Raw genomic sequence first — 17,881 nt, 5'->3', positions numbered from 1 at the left:
GGAGTGTTGGGCAGGAGGGAGCGGGAAGAGCTGCTTGCTGTCCACAACTCTAACTGGTCTTGTGACCTTAAAAGGAAAGTAACTAGGAAAAGACTCAATACGCTGTGTGGTGACTCAGAGTAGCAGGAAGCCTGCAGTGAGACTTGGAGGCCCAGATTCTTGTCCTGGTTCTGTTCCTCCTTGCCAGTCACTAGTCTTTCAGGTTTTTGCTTCCTTTTCTATAAAACAAGACTTCAGTGATCCACAAGGTACTTTTTGCAGCCCTAAGGGTCTATGATTTGCCTGCCTATACAGAAGCTAAAGGCTTTTGAAAATCCCTTCCAAGCCATAGATTAGAGGACAAAGATTAAGAGCAGCAAGGCTCTGGATCCACCAGCCTCAACATCACCTGGGCACTTGTTAGAAGTGCAAATTCTCAGTCCTCATCCCAGACCTACTGAACCAGAAACTTGGGGGCGGGAGCGAGCACCTGTGCTTTAACACACCCTCCAGGTGGTTCTGATGCAGGTTCAAATTTGAGAACCACTGGCTAACACATGGGTTTAAAGTTGGGCAGATCTTTGCACAGCAAAGGAAACCACTGACAAAACAAAAAGACAACCTAGTGAATAGGAGAAAATATTTGCTAATCATATGACTGATAAGGGTTTAGTTAAGTTTGGGCAGATTTCAGTTCGAGCCCCAGTTCCATCACTTACTAACTAGCTCAAGTAACCTTAAACAAGTGCCATAACCTCTTTCAACCTCAGTGCCCTCATTTTTAAAAAATGGGAATAATAATACATTCCTCAAAGGGAGACTGTGAGGATGAAGTAACACATTTTCAGTACCAGGTACATGGCACATAGAATTGTTCTGTTGATGGGAGTTACTATTACCCAATTATTTGGAAGTTTATCTTTCAAGGGCTTCATCATTAAGGACTGATTTCAGTACCGTTTTCATAATGATAATAAAGTAGCAATTATTTATAAAATAGCAACAATAGCAGCTCCGCTGCGTTCTCACTTGACTTCCCTTTTTCTCGTGTGTTTGTTTCACTTCCCACATGCCTCTCATGCCCACTGTCTCCCGGTCCCTTTTTCTTCATCTTACCTTTTACCTTGCACTCTTCTATCTGAGTCACCACCCCTGTGTCATTCTCCTTTTCTGCTGGCCACTTGTAGATGTACAAATTCGTGTGAGAAGAGCCCGCATCCAGCACAATCCCAAACTGAGGGCAAAACAAACCAAGAACTTATCAGCATTACATCATTCTTCTCTGTATTCAGCTTGCAACAGAAAGGAGACAAAGACATGGGTTTTCAAAAACACAGAGGAGAAAGTATTTTAATTCATAGTGGGGGTAGGTTGGGGGGGAGTGAGTGCCTGGAGTCGTGCTGATCATAAGATCTACCAGGACACCAATCCCTCTAGAACTATGGCTCTCAGTGCTGGTTGCACATTAGAAATATCCAGGCCTTAGCCAAGGTAGGGCCCAAGCACCCGTATTATTAGAAGCTTCTCAGGTGATTCTAAATTGGAGGCAAGATTCAGAACCATACACTGAAGTAGCCGAGATAATATAGAGGGAGTAGAACGCCATCAATCTAACAGTTCCCAAACCTGTATGCACATTGGAATCATATTAGAATCATCTGAAGAGCTTCAAAGGCTACTGATGCCCATGTCTGACCCCCAGATTTGTGATTTAACTGGCCTGGTATGTGGCCTGTACTCTGGAAAAGAGACATGGAAAATACTAAGTGTGCTTGTTTTTAATTACAAATATAACTATAAGTTGTATTCAATAAATTTTAAATTGTACTTTAACTTCATGCTTTTGGCTCTTAAGCATAGAAGGCAATGAATGGAAGAATAAAGTAAGAAAGAAGGTGGAAGAGGAAAAGTAAAAAGACAATATGAGAAAGAACTAGGTGGTCAGAAGAGAAAGGAGAAGAACAAAGTCACCACATCACATTTCATGAGGGCATGACGTGCACCAGCCTAGTGTTGTGAGGAGTATTTTATAAGAATTATCTGACTTAACTGCTAGACCAGTACTATAAGGTACATACTGTTTTCATCCCCGCTATACAGATGAGAAACTAAAGTACAAAGAGGTTAAGTAATTTAGTCAAGATACAAAGTGATTAGGTGACGGAGCCTGGTTTTCGATCAGAGTCAGGCCTTTAAGTGGGGCACCAATTTGAAAACTATAGTCTGGACCTTGCTCCTCTGTTCCTCTGTATAAGGAGCACAAGGTCTTGGGTCTGACTCTGATCCAAATCCAGGCTCTGTCACCTAATCACTTTGCCCGAAGCAAGCATGTGGGCCCTTTTCTTTACGGGGGCATAACGCTGATTACCACAGGGAAGCCCCACTGTGCAGAAGGAGGCGGAGAATACTGCAGATGTTATGCAAGGTCAAGGATGCTCACACAGCAGCACAGTGATACTCCCTGGGGTGAAATGGAAGAAAACTTGACAGCTCAACAAGCTCTACGTTTAGCTATCCGCAGTGGTCCAGGGAGTTGAATTCTAATTCTTGTCTTCTTTTCTCCCTGGAGTTTTTAGGTTCTTCCCAGGTGATAAGACAATATGAGGGGATAGATGTAAAACAACTGCTGACTTAAGCATTATCAAGTGGCAGATCGCACTGTGAGGGCCACAGCTCAGATGAGCAGCGAGGAAGGAAGCTGCACAGACTCCTCAGCAGCTAGGCTTGCAGTGAGATCAAACCAAGAACGGGCTTGGGCGGTGACCTTTGTGAGCAGACAGGGGTCTAACTGAGGTCTGGGGCCTTTGAACCTGTGGGAAACCTCTCAGGGTGGAGCAAAAGCCTCAGGCGTTACACGGCAGAAAATCCTGCTGTTCCCTAACAGGATTCCTGAATTCTTCCTGTCAGAAGATGTTCTAACCACAGAAGTATATGATAAAAGATAGCGAGGCAGCAGCAGCAAGAAGCCTTTATCTGGAATCAGGATGTTCTATTCTGTCTACTATGTTGACATGAAAGATACTCTTCCAGCAGAGCAAAGGAACCAGCCTTGCTCCTATCAGCCTGTTTCTCTAAGGCCTTACACAGTGAGGTGGTTGAGAAAGGAAAACTTTTACTACATTTCATTTGGCAAGTGCTTGAGAAGGGCGGGTAGAGCATTGACACAGGAATTGAGGGCATTTCCTGCTGTATATGGCAGCCTGGAGTGCTAACCTGTTGAACTGGAACAAATGTTCTTTGTCTTCCAAATGAATTGCAGAAGGAAAATTCGGCATCACTTGCTGCCTTTAGGGAAAGATAAAGCTTGATTGTCTGAAAATTCTCTGTTTGAACATTCGGGGAGTTTGCCTTTCATTGTCACAAACCTACAAGCATATTCACTTGTTTTTCATAGCTGGCCCATTTTAGAGCTAGAAGTTCATTTCATCAATCCTCTTATTTTATAGTAGAAAACTGGGTCCAGAGCAGTTTGACTTGCTGAATGGGTAGTAAAGATAGTTATACCTCACCTGATCCATCTAGAGCCCCAGGAGCCACCAGCTTTTGCTCTCTTTCCCCACATAAGCATCTTCCAAAGCATGTTCCACAGAGCACTAAGCCTGCAGGGACCTGAGTGAAGAAAGTTTCCCAGAAGTCTGGGGAATGCTGCATGCTCTCTCCCCATCCTGGGCTCACGAACCCACTAGGTAGTGACTGCTTCAGAGAATTCTAACAGTGGAGAAGCCCACTTAACCTAGTTTAAACCAGCATCCCCCAGACTCAGTGACAACAGAATTCTGTTTTAAATAAAAATTGCATCCTATAGAAATGTTTTGTGAAATGCTGTGCCTTGTCATGCTATTACTCGTACCCAATGTTTCTCTGTAGCTCATATTTAAAACATTTCTAAAACCCCTATAAGTATGTCCTTCACATCAAAGAAAAATCAAAGATTTGAGTAGTGAGGAAGAGATCTGACATCTCCTTAATATTATTATTTCAATATGACTTTCTCTTTTAAGAGTACTATAAATTTATTAAGTAACATCTAGAAAATGAAAGGAAAAGGGAAAAAAAGACATTAAAGATTTCACCAACTAGCCCCAATATACATTTACAGCATTATTTACAATAGCCATGTCATGGAAGCAACCTAAATGTCCATCGACAGACGAATGGATAAGGAAGATGTGGTACATATATACAATGGAATATTACTCAGCCATAAAAAGGAACAAAATTGGGTCATTCGTAGAGGTGTGGGTGAACCTGTCATACAGAGTGAAGTAAGTCAGAAAGAGAAAAACCAATGTCATATATTAACACATATACATGGAATCTAAAAAAGTGGTACAGATGAACCGATTTGCAAGGCAGAAATAGAGACACAGATGTAGAGAACAAACGTATGGACACCAAGCAGGAAAAGGAGTGGGGGGGATGAATTGGGAGATTGGGATTGACATATATACACTAATATGTATAAAATAGATAACTAATGAGAACCTGCTGTATAGCACAAGGAACTCCACTGTACAGTAGAAACTAACACAACATTGTAAAACAACTATACCCCGATAAAAAAAAATAAAATTAAGGAAAAAAAAGATTTCACCAACTAGACATCACTGTTCTTTTTATTTATTTCCTTCTCTTCTTTAATGCATGGTAATTTTTATATAGTTGCAATCATACTGTGTATAAACTTCATCTTAAGCTAGTTTTGATCATACACATGATTTTATCAACCATAACTGATCTTCATGAGCTATGCTGAGTGAACAGAAGCAGCGGTCTAGAAAGAGGGTCAACAGAAATGACCTTGCTTGGGTCATGAGACACCAGTGTGCCTTGGTGAAGATCTGGAGATGTGGGTAGCAACAGAGCCCGAGCTCAGGGAGACTGGAGGCCATGTGGAAGTGGGGCAGATCCTGTCTTTGGATGGAAATAATTCTACCTGTGCAAATGTCACAGGTCCAGGCTTCTGAGTAAGTCTCCTTCAATGTGAAAAGAAAGAGAAAATTGGAACAGTAGATGACGTACTTCTACTCCTGACTCAGCAGAAGTGGGATGTTCAACCCTCTCCTCATTCAGAAAACACCCACCCTCACACTAGCGTACTCTCAGTTCCCCACTGGCCACGAGGTTTCTGTTCCAGAGACTTTGCCCAGAAAGCCCTTCACCTGAGATCCCAGCTTTCCCTGACCTTCTCAGATCTGAGTCTACCCTCCTAATCCATGTCTCAGACAACCTGTATTTTCCCTCTAAAAACAGCACTTGCCACAATGTGTAATTACATATTTACGTAGCTATTTGATTAATGTCTGTCTTCCCTATTAGATCCTAAGCTATATTAGGGCAGGTCTGTGTTGCATACTATGGTATATCCAGCATCCACAATGGTAGATCCTATTATATGTTAGGTACAAAGAAGGAATTCAACAGACAACTGTTGCTCAAAACACATGAATGAATAAGGGGAGTTAGAACTATATAGTCCCTAAACTGCTTCCAGTCCTAAAAGATGTTAATATACACAGTCTAATATAAAGTAGTGCCATGGGGCTGAGTTCCACCCCTTCCCTGCAACAAAAACCCCAGAAGCCAGGTAACATGGGCAATGGTGTGAACGGTGTGAATTAACTTCTTTTGGTCTCTTCAGACATACTGGTCCTTTAGAATCTTTCTTAAAAGTCCCTGTAGCTTTTTTTTTTTAATCAAATTTATACACATCAGTGTATACACGTCAATCCCAATCACCCAATTTATCACACCACCATCCCCACCCCCTGCGGCGGCTTTCCCCACTTGGTGTCCGTGCGTTTGTTCTCTACATCTGTGTCTCAAATTCTGCCCTGCAAACCAGTTCATCTCTACCACTTTTCTAGGTTCCACATACATGCGTTAATATACGATAATTGTTTTTTGCTCTTTCTGACTTACTTCACTCTCTATGACAGTCTCTAGATCCATCCACGTCTCAACAAATGACCCAATTTCATGCCTTTTTATGGCTGAGACGTATTCCATTGTATATATGTACCACATCTTCTTTATCCATTCGTCTGTCGATGGGCATTTAGGTTGCTTCCATGACCTGGCTATTGTAAATAGTGCTGCAATGAACACTGGGGTGCGTGTGTCTTTTTGAATTATGGTTTTCTCTGGGTATATGCCCAGTAGTGGGATTGCTGGATCATATGGTAATTCTATTTTTAGTTTTTTAAGGAACTTCCATACTGTTCTCCATAGTATCTGTATCAATTTACATTCCCACCAACAGTGCAACAGGGTTCCCTTTTCTCCACACCCTCTCCAGCATTTGTTTGTAGATTTTCTGATGATGCCCATTCTAACTGGTGTGAGGTGATAACTCATTGTAGTTTTGATTTGCATTTCTCCAGTAATTAGTGATGTTGAGTAGCTTTTCATGTGCTTCTTGGCCATCTGTATGTCTTCTTTGGAGAACTGTCTATTCAGGTCTTCTGCCCATTTTTGGATTGGGTTGTTTGTTTCTTTAATATTGAGCTGCACAAGCTGTTTATATGTTTTGGAGATTAATCCTTTGTTGATTCATTTGCAAATATTTTGTCCCATTCTGAGGGTTGTCTTACCATCTCTTTATGGTTTCCTTTGCTGTGCAAAAGCTTTGAAGTTTAATTAGGTCCCATTTGTTTATTTTTGTTTTTATTTCCATTACTCTAGGAGGTGGATCAAAAAGATCTTGCTGTGATTTATGTCAAAGAGTGTTCTTCCTATGTTTTCCTCTAAGAGTTTTAGAGTGTTTGGCCTTACATTTAGGTCTCGAATACATTTCGAGTTTATTTTTGTGTATGGTGTTAGGGAGTGTTCTAATTTCATTCTTTTACATGTAGCTGTCCAGTTTTCCCAGCACCACTTATTGAAGAGACTGTCTTTTCTCCATTGTATATCCTTGCCTCCTTTGTCATAGATTAGTTGACTATAGGTGCGTGGGTTTACCTCTGGGCTTTCTATCTTGTTCCATTGATCTATGTTTCTGTTTTTGTGCCAGTACCATATTGTCTTGATTACTGTAGCTTTGTAGTACAGTCTGAAGTCAGGGCGTCTGATTCCTCCAGCTCCGTTTTTTTCCCTCAAGACTGCTTTGGCTATTCGGGGTCTGTATTGTCTCCATACAAATTTTAAGATTTTTTTGTTCTAGTTCCGGAAAAAATGCCATTGGCAATTTGATAGGGATTGCATTGAATCTGTAGATTGCTTTGGGTAGTATAGTCATTTTCACAATATTGATTCTTCCAATCCAAGAACATGGTCTATCTCTCCATCTGTTGGTATCATCTTTAATTTCTTTCATCAGTGTCTTATAGTTTTCTGCATACAGGTCTTTTGTCTTCTTAGGTAGGTTTATTCCTAGGTATTTTATTCTTTTTGTTGCAATGGTAAAAAAAGAGTGTTTTCTTAATTTCTCTTTCAGATTTTTCATCATTAGTGTATAGGAATGCAAGAGATTTCTGTGCATTAATTTTGTATCCTGCAACTTTACCAAATTCATGGATTAGCTCTAGTAGTTTTCTGCTGGCATTTTCAGGATTCTCTACGTATAGTATCATGTAATCTCCAAACAGTGACAGTTTTACTTCTTCTTTTCTAAATTGTATTCCTTTTATTTCTTTTTCTTCTCTGATTGCCATGGCTAGGACTTCCAAAACCGTGTTGAATAATAGTGGTGAGAGTGGACATCCTTGTCTTTTTCCTGATCTTAGAGGAAAAACCATTGAGAATGATGTTTGTGGTGGGTTTGTCGTATATGGCCTGTATGATGTTGAAGTAGGTTCCCTCTATGCCCATTTTCTGGAGAGTTTTTATCATAAATGGGTGTTGAATTTTGTCAAAAGCTTTTTCTGAATCTATTGAGATGATCATATGGTTTTTCTTCTTCAATCTGTTAATATGGTGTATCACACTGATTGATTTGCATATATTGAAGAATGCTTGCATCCCTGAGATAAAACCCACATGATCATGGTGTATGATCCTTTTAAGGTGCTGTTGGATTCTGTTTGCTAGTATTTTGTTGAGAATTTTTGCATCTATATTCATCAGTGATATTGGTTTGTAATTTTCTTTTTTTGTAGTATCTTTGCCTGGTTTTGGTATCAGGGTGATGGTGGCCTCATAGAATTAGTTTGGGAGTGTTCCTTCCTCTGCAATTTTTTGGAAGAGTTTGAGAAGGATGAGTGTTAGCTCTTCTCTAAATGTTTGATAGAATTCCCTGTGAAGCCATCTGGTTCTGGACTTTGTTTGTTGGAAGAATTTTTTAATCACAGTTTCAATTTCATTACTTGTGGTTGGTCTGTTCATATTTTCTATTTCTTCCTGGTTCAGTCTTGGAAGGCTATACCTTTCTAAGAATTTGTCCATTTCTTCCAGGTTGTCCATTTTATTGGCATAGAGTTGCTTGTAGCAGTCTCTTAGGATGCTTTGTATTTCTGTGGTGTCTGTTGTAACTTCTCCTTTTTCATTTCTAATTTTATTGATTTGAGTCCTCTCCCTCTTTTTCTTGATGAATCTGGCTAATGGTTTACCAATTTTGTTTATCTTCTCAAAGATCCAGTTTTTAGTTTTATTGATCTTTGCTATTGTTTTCTTTGTTTCTATTTCATTTATTTCTGCTCTGATCTTTATGATTTCTTTCCTTCTGCTAACTTTGGGTTTTGTTTGTTCTTCTTTTTCTAGTTCCTTTAGGTGTAAGGTTAGATTGTTTATTTGAGACTTTTCTTGTTTCTTGAGGTAGGCTTGTATAGCTATAATCTTCCCTCTTAGAACTGCTTTTGCTGCATCCCATAGGTTTTGGATCCTTGTGTTTTCATTGTCATTTGTCTCTAGGTATTTTTTTATTTCCTCTTTGATTTCTTCGGTGATCTCTTGGTTATTTAGTAACGTATGGTTTAGCCTCCATGTGTTTGTGTTTTTTACATTTTTTCCCCTGTAATTGATTTCTAATCTCATAGTATTGTGGTCAGAAAAGGTGCTTGATATGATTTCAATTTTCTTAAATTTACTGAGGCTTGATTTGTGACCCAGGATGTGATCTATCCTGGAGAACGTTCCGTGCGCACCTGAGAAGAAAGTGTAATCTGCTGTTTTCAGATGGAATGTCCTATAAATATCAGTTAAATCTATCTGGTCTATTGTGTCATTTAAATCTTCTGTTTCCTTATTTATTTTCGTTTTGGATGATCTATCCATTGGTGTAAGTGAGGTGTTAAAGTCCCCCACTATTACTGTGTTACTGTCGATTTCCCCTTTTATAGCTGCTAGCATTTGCCTTATGTATTGAGGTGCTCCTATGTTGGGTGCATATATATTTATAATTGTTATATCTTCCTCTTGGATTGATCCCTTGATCATTATGTAGTGTCCTTCCTTGTCTCTTGTAACATTTTCTTTTAGAGTTCAGGTAGTGTTTTGGTTTATTAGTGTTGTCACAGTGACAGGAACACCCAGAGTAGGAAGAGGAACTCCTACTAGAACCTTTTTCTTACCATTCCCTTCCCCTGGGGCTCAGAGCCTCTAGGCTTTTCCTTTCCCCCTACTTCCAGGCCTTTCTTTTCCCCCTACTTCCAGGCCTTACCTTGGCCCTTAGCATGCTAGGATGTGGCCAGGAATCAGAAACGGATCCTTTTTCCAGCACTAGCTGTGTGCTGCATTCATGGAAAGTGGGAAGCTATACACAGGTATCCATCTTGGGTACCAAGATTACCAGTTCCCATAGGGCTGGATCTCGGCTGTCTGGTAAACCACTGGCGCTTCACTGCCCCAGGGTGGTTGGCCATCCTTCTGGATTTTTTCCCAGTGCAGCAACTGCCACCATTCAGGATGGCTCCCCACATCTGGCATGGCCACCATGAGTTCTAGGAGCCAACAGGGCTTCCTTCTCAGAACAGTGCTCGGGCAATCTTCCTCCCTGTGGCCTTGATCTTGGGAAAAGAACCCCCTCTTCCCTCACTTGGGGGAGTTCCCGAGGCAGAAGGGCCACTGGCATGGCCCATTGTAGCAGTGGAGGGCCGTCACCGCTGCCGCAGGAGGAAATCGAGTGAAGCTCCGTCTATAGCGTAGAAGACGTTAGCCGAGGGGGGGGATAGCCAGCTCTCGCTTCCCTGGGAGCAGCTGCACTAGCTCATACTCTGAAGCCACCGCAGAATCGTGATTGTTTTTCTTAAGGACATGACTGATGACACTTGGAGCCTTGTCCTGGCTTGTCACCAAGATGCTCTTGTAGACACTGCCGTCCTCCCCCAGCTCCATCTGGACTTGGATGATGCGGCAATCAGAAGCCCCTGGCCCAGGCCCCCCTCCCCCATATCCAGCCCCCCTGGAGGCCCCTTCTGCACCCCCACTGAGTGGGGAGCCACAGGAGGCTGAGCAGCAGTGACCTCGAGAAGGCCTCAGGAAGGAAGTTGGGGGAGAGAAGTGGCTGGGATCAGCGGGACTCTGCAGGGCTGGAGTGCTTTCCAGGGTGGAGTCCAGAGATGAGACAGACGGCCACTTCATGTGCTGGGCCAGCCGGGTCAGCAGTGGAGCGGGGATTCCAGGCACCTCCTCTGCCACCACACTGGGCCAGTCCCAGGAGACAAGGGGTGTGGGACCTCCAACAGAACCCAGCACCTCTGTCCACTGCGAGATGACCAGCGTAGGCCGAAGCACCCGTGGGGCAGGAGGGTCACTGGTACTGGATGGCTCCACCTCACAGGACATTTGATGGCTCTGGGCCTCTGTCAGTGGCCGGAGCCCCTGTAGCCACCGCTGGATATCGGGGTCAGGTCGGAGGTCATAGCCACGACATTTGTTCTGGAGCTGCCTCAGCTCAGAAAGGACAGTAAACTCCTTCCTCTGCTTGTCAAAACTGACGTATCCATTCTCCAGCTCATCCTTGGAGGCTGCGTCCAGCATCACAAGGTCCTTCAAGAAGGTGCCAAGGTATGGGACCACACCCCCACCCTGGGAGCCAGACCTCGGGGACTTCTTGGAATTTGGCTCCAGAGAAGGCTACAGCTTCACCTCCTGCAGGAGGAGCTCCCGGCTCTGGGAATAATTATCCTCCTCGGAGAAAATCTGGCAGAGGCTGGAAAAGACTCTGAGGCTGTCCCTGGCTGCTTCCTCCCAGGCTGCCCGAAGCCTGTGGATGGGACTGGATTGCAGGGCCAACACCACAGCATATACTGAAGAGAAGTTTCGGAGCAGACGGCACTCCTCTGCCACACGGATCCACTTCTCCAGCATCCGGGCCCTCTGGGGTGGACGGAGTGGCCGTATGGTCACCTCCTCAGGCCCCTCTATGGTTGAGGTAGCCCCCAGGACAGAGCTGACCACTGCCCCTGCCACCTTGTTAAACTGTATGACAGGAGCCCGGACAGATGGGCAGAGGTGGGAATGTCCTGGCCAGTCTCTGTGACCCCACAGACCCCCCAGGCACTGATTGGGGGACCAGATTGAGAAATAGCTCCGCATCTATCAGGGTCAGCTGTTTGGCCAAGTGGTCAGTGAGGAACACCAGGACATCCGTGGGGTCAGCAGGGGGATTGCCGGGGAGGGCCAGGGGCTTAGGAAGTTCGGGGGTCTGGGGGTCCACCCAGGACCGGAGGTTGCGGATGAGGTCAGTGCTGCCCCCCCCAACACCCTCCCCTGCTGCATACCCTGTCCGAAGCAAGAAGCTCTCAAGCCAGTCAATCTGACCCTTGACCTCAGAGCCAAAATCTTCAGGGTGAGAGGCCAGCTAGGCTGACAGTACAGAGATGGCCACCCCTTTTGTCCTCTCTAGCTCATCAGTAGGATGAGATTCAAGGGCTTCCAGCCTGTCAGCCATAAGCCCTAGCAGGGCAGGCGTGGAGGTGAAGGCCCAGTGAGTAGCCAGGAAGGCTGCTGTGAAGGTCACGTCAGTCCTTGATGTCCAGGCGTCCAGCAGGTGTCGGACCAGGGCCTCCAGAGTGCCAGCTCGGAGCCTCTGGGAGTAACGCGGGGGAGGCCTCAGGGCCAAGGGATCAACAGGCCGATACTGGTGACTTGTGACAGTAAAGGTGACACCATCCTCCTCCTCGTCCCAGACAGACACAGGGGCCTCATCGTCTTCCTCCTCCTCCTCCTGCCCCCCGCCCACACCCCGGCCACCTGTGCCCCCACCCTCTTCGGGGTCTCGACTCCGGAAGCTGCTCAGCACGACTCCCCCGGGGGGGCTCATGTCCCAAAACAGCCACAGGGGCCGCGGGAGCATGGCCGAGTGAAGGAATCAGTGGGGTCGGGCCATGGGGGCGCCTGCTCAGGAGGGGTGGGGGCAGCGCGGGTCCCGGGCCGCTGTTCCCGTAGGTCTCCGGCCCCTGATCCTCTTGTAACATTCTTTATTTTAAAGTCTATTTTGTCTGATATGAGTATTGCTACTCCAGCTTTCTTCTGATTACCATTTGCATGCAATATCTTTGTCCATCCCCTCTCTTTCAGTCTGTATGTGTCCCTTGGTCTGAAGTGGGTCTCTTGTAGACAGCATATATATGGGTCTTGTTTTTGTATCCATTCAGCAAGCCTGTATCTTTTGGTTGGAGCATTTAATCCATTCACGTTTAAGGTAATTATCGATATGTATGTTCCTATGACCATTTTCTTAATTGTTTTGGGTTTGTTTTTGTAGGTCCTTGTCTTCTCTTGTGTTTCCCACTTAGAGAAGGTCCTTTAGCATTTGTTGTAGAGCTGGTTTGGTGGTGCTGAATTCTCTTAGCTTTTGCTTGTCTGTAAAGCTTTTGATTTCTGCATCGAATCTGAATGAGATCCTTGCCGGGTAGAGTAATCTTGGTTGCAGGTTCTTCCCTTTCATCACTTTAAGTATATCATGCCACTCCCTTCTGGCTTGTAGAGTTTCTGCTGAGAAATCAGCTGTTAACCTTATGGGAGTTTCCTTGTATGTTATTTGTCGTTTTTCCCTTGCTGCTTTCAACAATTTTTCTTTCTCTTTAATTTTTGCCAGTTTGATTACTGTGTGTCTCAGCATGTTTCTCCTTAGGTTTACCCTGTATGGGACTCGCTGCACTTCCTGGACTTGGGTGGCTATTTCCTTTCCACGTTAGGGAAGTTTTCAACTATAATCTCTTCAAATATTTTCTCTGGTCCTTTCTCTCTTCTCCTTCTGGGACCCCTATAATGCAAACGTTGTTGCGTTTAATGTTGTCCCAGAGGTCTCTTAGGCTGTCTTCATTTCTTTTTATTCTTTTTTCTTTATTCTGTTCCACAGCAGTGAATTCCACCATTCTGTCTTCCAGGTCACTTATCCGTTCTGCTGCCTCAGTTATTCTGCTATTGATTCCTTCTAGTGTATTTTTCATTTCAGTTATTGTATTGTTCGTCTCTGTTTGTTTGTTCTTTAATTCTTCTAGGTCTTTGTTGAACATTTCTTGCATCTTCTTGGTCTTTGCCTCCATTCTTTTTCCAAGGTCCTGGATCATCTTCACTATTGTTATTCTGAATTCTTTTTCTGGAAGGTTGACAATCTCCACTTCATTTAGTTGTTTTTCTGGGGTTTTATCTTGTTCCTTCATCTGGTACATAGCCCTCTGCTTTTTCATCTTGTCTATCTTTCTGTGAATGTGGTTTTTGCTCCACAGGCTGCAGGATTGTAGTTCTTCTTGCTTCTGCTGCCTGCCCTCTGGTGTCCCTGTAGCTTTAACAGCAACTTCAGCAACCTCATCAGTCTGCCTCAGTTAGCCCTTTTGAATAAACAAAGCTTGTCCTTTTGAATGTGACTTTAGTACTCTATAAACAAATCAGGTCTCCATTAGCTACAGTGATGCTGGCAGGGCCTGGAAACAGAGACCATTTTCCTCCTTTCTTTTTTCTTCAGTTGGAGTTTCTAGACCTTTAATACAAACTTCAATTTTGTTGTTGTTTTCATTTTTTTAATTGTGGTAAAATACACTGAATATAAAATTGACCATTTTTACTATTTTTAAGTGTACAATGTAGCATTAAGTACTTTCAAATTGTTGTGTAACCATCACCACCACTCATCTCCAGTTGTTGTTTTTTTAAAGTCCATTGGAGTAAAAATAATATATTTTCCAAGAGTATTTGAGGTTGAAAATTGAGGTAAATTCTTCCAAATTCTCCATAAAAAGATAAAGTCACAAGCGCTCATCTAAGAACAGCACTTCAGTTCCCGGTGACAAAAGCAGATGCCTGGGGACAGGCCACTTTCCCTTAGCAGCAGTTGGAAATCCTGGGAGCACCCAGCTCAGTGACCACAACACACCAACAGCTAAGGGCCTTTCCTAGAACTTATCTCCCCCAAAGCAGTGTTGACAGCTGGTCTCCACTGAGGGCTTCTGATGTGCTGGGCACTCTGGTAAGTGAGTTAGTGGTATGACATTATTCCATTTAATCCTCACAACCATCCTCCAAGTAGGTACCATCTCCATGTAACACATAAGGAAACAAGTGTAGAGAGAATACACTTGCCCAAAGTCTCAGAGCTGGCAAATGGCAGATCTGGGATTGAAGTCAAAGCTGTCTGGTCCCTGGCCAGCATTCCACAGAAGTGGCAGCTTTTAATTAAGGCACGTGGTTTGGGACTGGATCAGTTTGGTGCCTTCGAGAGAAACCTGTGGGGTTCTGTGTGTGCCAGAATGTACAATGTTTGTGCTAAAGGAATATCTGACAACTCGCTAACTGCCAGTGACAAACCAGCAATTAGGGAAGTGGTAAACCAAGCAGACCTCAACTCTACCTCCCCGCCAAGTCCACCAGGACAAAGGCACTTTCCCAGGGGACACAGGTACAGCTCATGATTCTTCAGTTCATTAAGCCCTATGTTTGTTTGTTTCTGCAACGTGGTCGTTGCGTATCTACATGACAGTAGTTCCCAGACTTCAATGTCATGAGAACAGCCCAGGACGCCTGTTACCTGTGTAGATTCCCAGGTTCTGCATCCTGGAGGTTTGAACTGGGTATGCTCTGGGAGTGAGAACGGGGAGCCAGCATCCACAGGGGAGCCTGAGGCAGAGGCTGACAGATTCTGCTGTCGGGCTAGTCCTTCTTCACACGCTCTTCACAGCCAAGGAGGCAGCAGTTTTACCTGTTCAAGATGCTCACTCTACTCACTGAGTCAGCGAACTTCTATGAGGCAGCCACCCAAGTCAGAGGCTGTGCTGTCATAATTTAACATTTATTTTGTGACTATCTGGTTAATGATTATCTCCTCCACTAGACTATAACCTTCATGAGGGTCAGGACTTTGCCAGTCTTGCTCAGTGCTGTATCCCTAGGGCTTAAAGCAGAGTAGACGGTCAATGACTATTTATTAAATGAATAAATTGAGTGAAAGAGTATTAAAAAATAGGCAAAGACAAATGAAACCCAGTCCTTGTCCTCAATATGCTTACAAGCTGGGTAGCTGGGCAAGTAGACTCATCAGTACAATAAAGACTTCCTGTGTTTTGCCAGATGTGGCCCAGGCATGAGGCCACCACCTCCCCAGCAAGGCTGAACCCAGACTGGACCAGGCAGGAAGACGACAAGACTGGATCTTCAGGACTGGAGGGCTGACCAGAACTGGGCTAGAAGAGGGCAAGTCAGATGGGAAGAGGCAGGGAAAAAGATAAGTGGCGATTTGTCACCAGACAGATAGGCTACAAAGATGATAATGATAACACATGAGCTACCAACCATGGGCCAGCATCCTATTCCATACTTCACACTGCATTTACTTTATCCCACTTCATTCCTACAGTAATTTATGAGATATCAATTATCAGTTCTGTCTTACAAATGGAGAAACTGGGGCTCAGAGAAGTTATGTCCTGTGACTGTAAGAGCAGGGCTGAGGTTTAAACCCAGGCAGTGTGAACCCATGGCCCATGTTGTGTCACACTCTGAGCAGACAGAATAATTATCCCTGCAATAAGACAGGGATGAAGAATCAGAGGCAGTGGGTAGAGAGACAGCTGAAAGTCTTTCCATAGAGGGGCTTATGGCCACCACCCTCTTTAAACAGAAGCATGCAGAGGTTGTTCTCAACATTACATCCCAACGTGCTCCATCTTTATCCTAAAATGTCCTCTAAGAAATCTAATCACTAAGATCTGGTCAACCTAAGTGTCTCTCACATTATCTCCTTAATGCCTTAATTCCACAGACAATGCCTTAGTTCCAGGCTCAACTGCCTTGTCTACACAATGTCAGGAACATCCTAACTGGACTTTCCTCCTAATCTGCTCTCCAGCCAGGAATCTTGGAAACACAATCTGGGCGTAACCTTCCTGTTTGAAACCTTCGAAGCAGTGGTTGGCAAGCATGACTGCTCATTAGAATCACCTGGGAAGCTTTTAAAACATAGCAGTGCCTGGGCTTCACCCCAGAGATTCTGATTTAATTGACCCAGAGTAGGGCCCAGATATGAGTATTTTTAAAAAGCTTCCCAGGTGCTTTTAATATGGAGCCAATCTTGAGCACTACTAGAGTTGAATGGATGAGACATCCACTCCTGAGCTAGGCAAACTAAGCTCAGACTCAAGTCTCCTCTCCCACCATTCCTTCCTGCCCCATATTTAATATTCCAGCCATACTGAACTGCTGGTGATTCCCCAAGATCACTTGCTAATTTAGGCTGCCACTCTGTAATACATGGTATGGTCTTTGTAAAGAACATGTCCTACCTCACCTCCTGGGAAACTCCTAGTGTTCCTTATTACTTGGCCCCAAGGCTGCCGCCTCCATGAAGTCTTCATGTGACCAGGCACAATTGGTGACTCCTACCTCTGGGCTGCCATAGCACTGCACCTACCTCTGTATTAATATGTCTCTATTGTTCTGAAACTATTTGTACAAACGACTCTCCCCCTACAAAAAGCAACAGGTATAGTGATGCTTCAGATACCTCTTGTGGCCACTTCACATGTCCTTGACCAACCTTCTTACTCCAGCTCCACCTGTACTTTCTCATCTCTCTATTTCTTCTCAGGGTCTTCTCTCCTACCACCTAGTAGGTCACCTGTGGTACCCACATAGCCCTTCTGACACATGTGCAAAACTGGAAGTGCCCAGGAGTTAACAACCTCTGGGACGACCCTTGACCAACAGGGGATGAGAACCAGGAGATAAATCCCTAGGGTAGATCATTCTGAAGTGCTTTCTCCACGGCTCTTCAGAGGGTCCTAGTGGGATCAAGCCAGTGACATTGCTATAAAGGTACACTTCAGATGCCAAAGACCTTGCTCCGTTTTTCCAGGCAAACACAGTAACACAGAATCACGGCAGTCTTGAAGACAAACATCATGAATGACGGAAGGTCATCCACGACCACGGGTATTCACCGAGAACACAGAGCCTAAGTCTGTCGTGGATTTTGCCTCCTAGGCAGTCTCCCTCTCCAGTGATGCAATAATGAAGATATAAAAAGGTCAAATCAAGAAGGCAATCATGTACTTTTTGAGCTGGTAAACAAATAGCAAAACCAAGATGTCATGAGCCTTAAGTTGTGAGTGAAGTTTTGCCAGGAGAGCCAATATCACTCAGTATTAAAAAGCAAGAGACCATTGACAATGAGACAGTATCAGCCTTCTGTGCTGACAAAGGGACTGCTGTGCACAGCCCCACTGGGTTGAATCTGTGTGGCAAACGGATGCCAATGTAATATCCAGGCCTCTGCTATATAGCAAATGGCTTGGGTGGTTGGCAATAGTTTCAGAGGCCTGGCATATGCATCCATTTTTCCAGGCTCACAGTTTGGTATCTTCAAATGCAAAAAAATATATACTTCTGTATATGTATTCCAGGGCCTCCGTAGTCAAGTTAACTTCTGCCCACGTGTACGTATGCATTCATTAGCATATTGGTCTCTTGGCCCTTGAAGATTTATTTATTATAATTCAAATGAAAGTTTAACATTGGTGTATTTGCAATA

The 17,881-nt window shown here is 44.1% G+C and overlaps 2 protein-coding genes across 3 annotated transcripts in view; both read right to left on the bottom strand.

Moving 5' to 3' along the window:
- Positions 1–17,881, bottom strand: part of ENTPD1 (ectonucleoside triphosphate diphosphohydrolase 1) — an 85,545-nt gene that overhangs the window by 13,722 nt on the left and 53,942 nt on the right. For both annotated transcript variants that reach the window (XM_060125380.1, XM_060125381.1), the window contains exon 3: positions 1,096–1,213. In XM_060125380.1, the coding sequence (XP_059981363.1) occupies positions 1,096–1,213 (118 nt within the window). The remainder of the gene's footprint in view (positions 1–1,095; positions 1,214–17,881) is intronic.
- LOC132506883 (ral guanine nucleotide dissociation stimulator-like 2) lies at positions 9,389–12,563 on the bottom strand. The gene is given in 3 exon segments (XM_060125691.1): positions 9,389–10,079; positions 10,081–11,424; positions 11,426–12,563. Coding segments are annotated over 3 exon segments (2,331 nt in total). The 5' UTR covers positions 12,212–12,563; the 3' UTR covers positions 9,389–9,878.

The sequence above is a fragment of the Lagenorhynchus albirostris genome, chromosome 16 (genome assembly GCF_949774975.1).
Source record: "Lagenorhynchus albirostris chromosome 16, mLagAlb1.1, whole genome shotgun sequence".
NCBI classification, from domain to species: domain Eukaryota; kingdom Metazoa; phylum Chordata; class Mammalia; order Artiodactyla; family Delphinidae; genus Lagenorhynchus; species Lagenorhynchus albirostris.
Note: the sequence above shows the minus strand (reverse complement) of the source record. Positions and strands in the feature narration are given on the sequence as shown.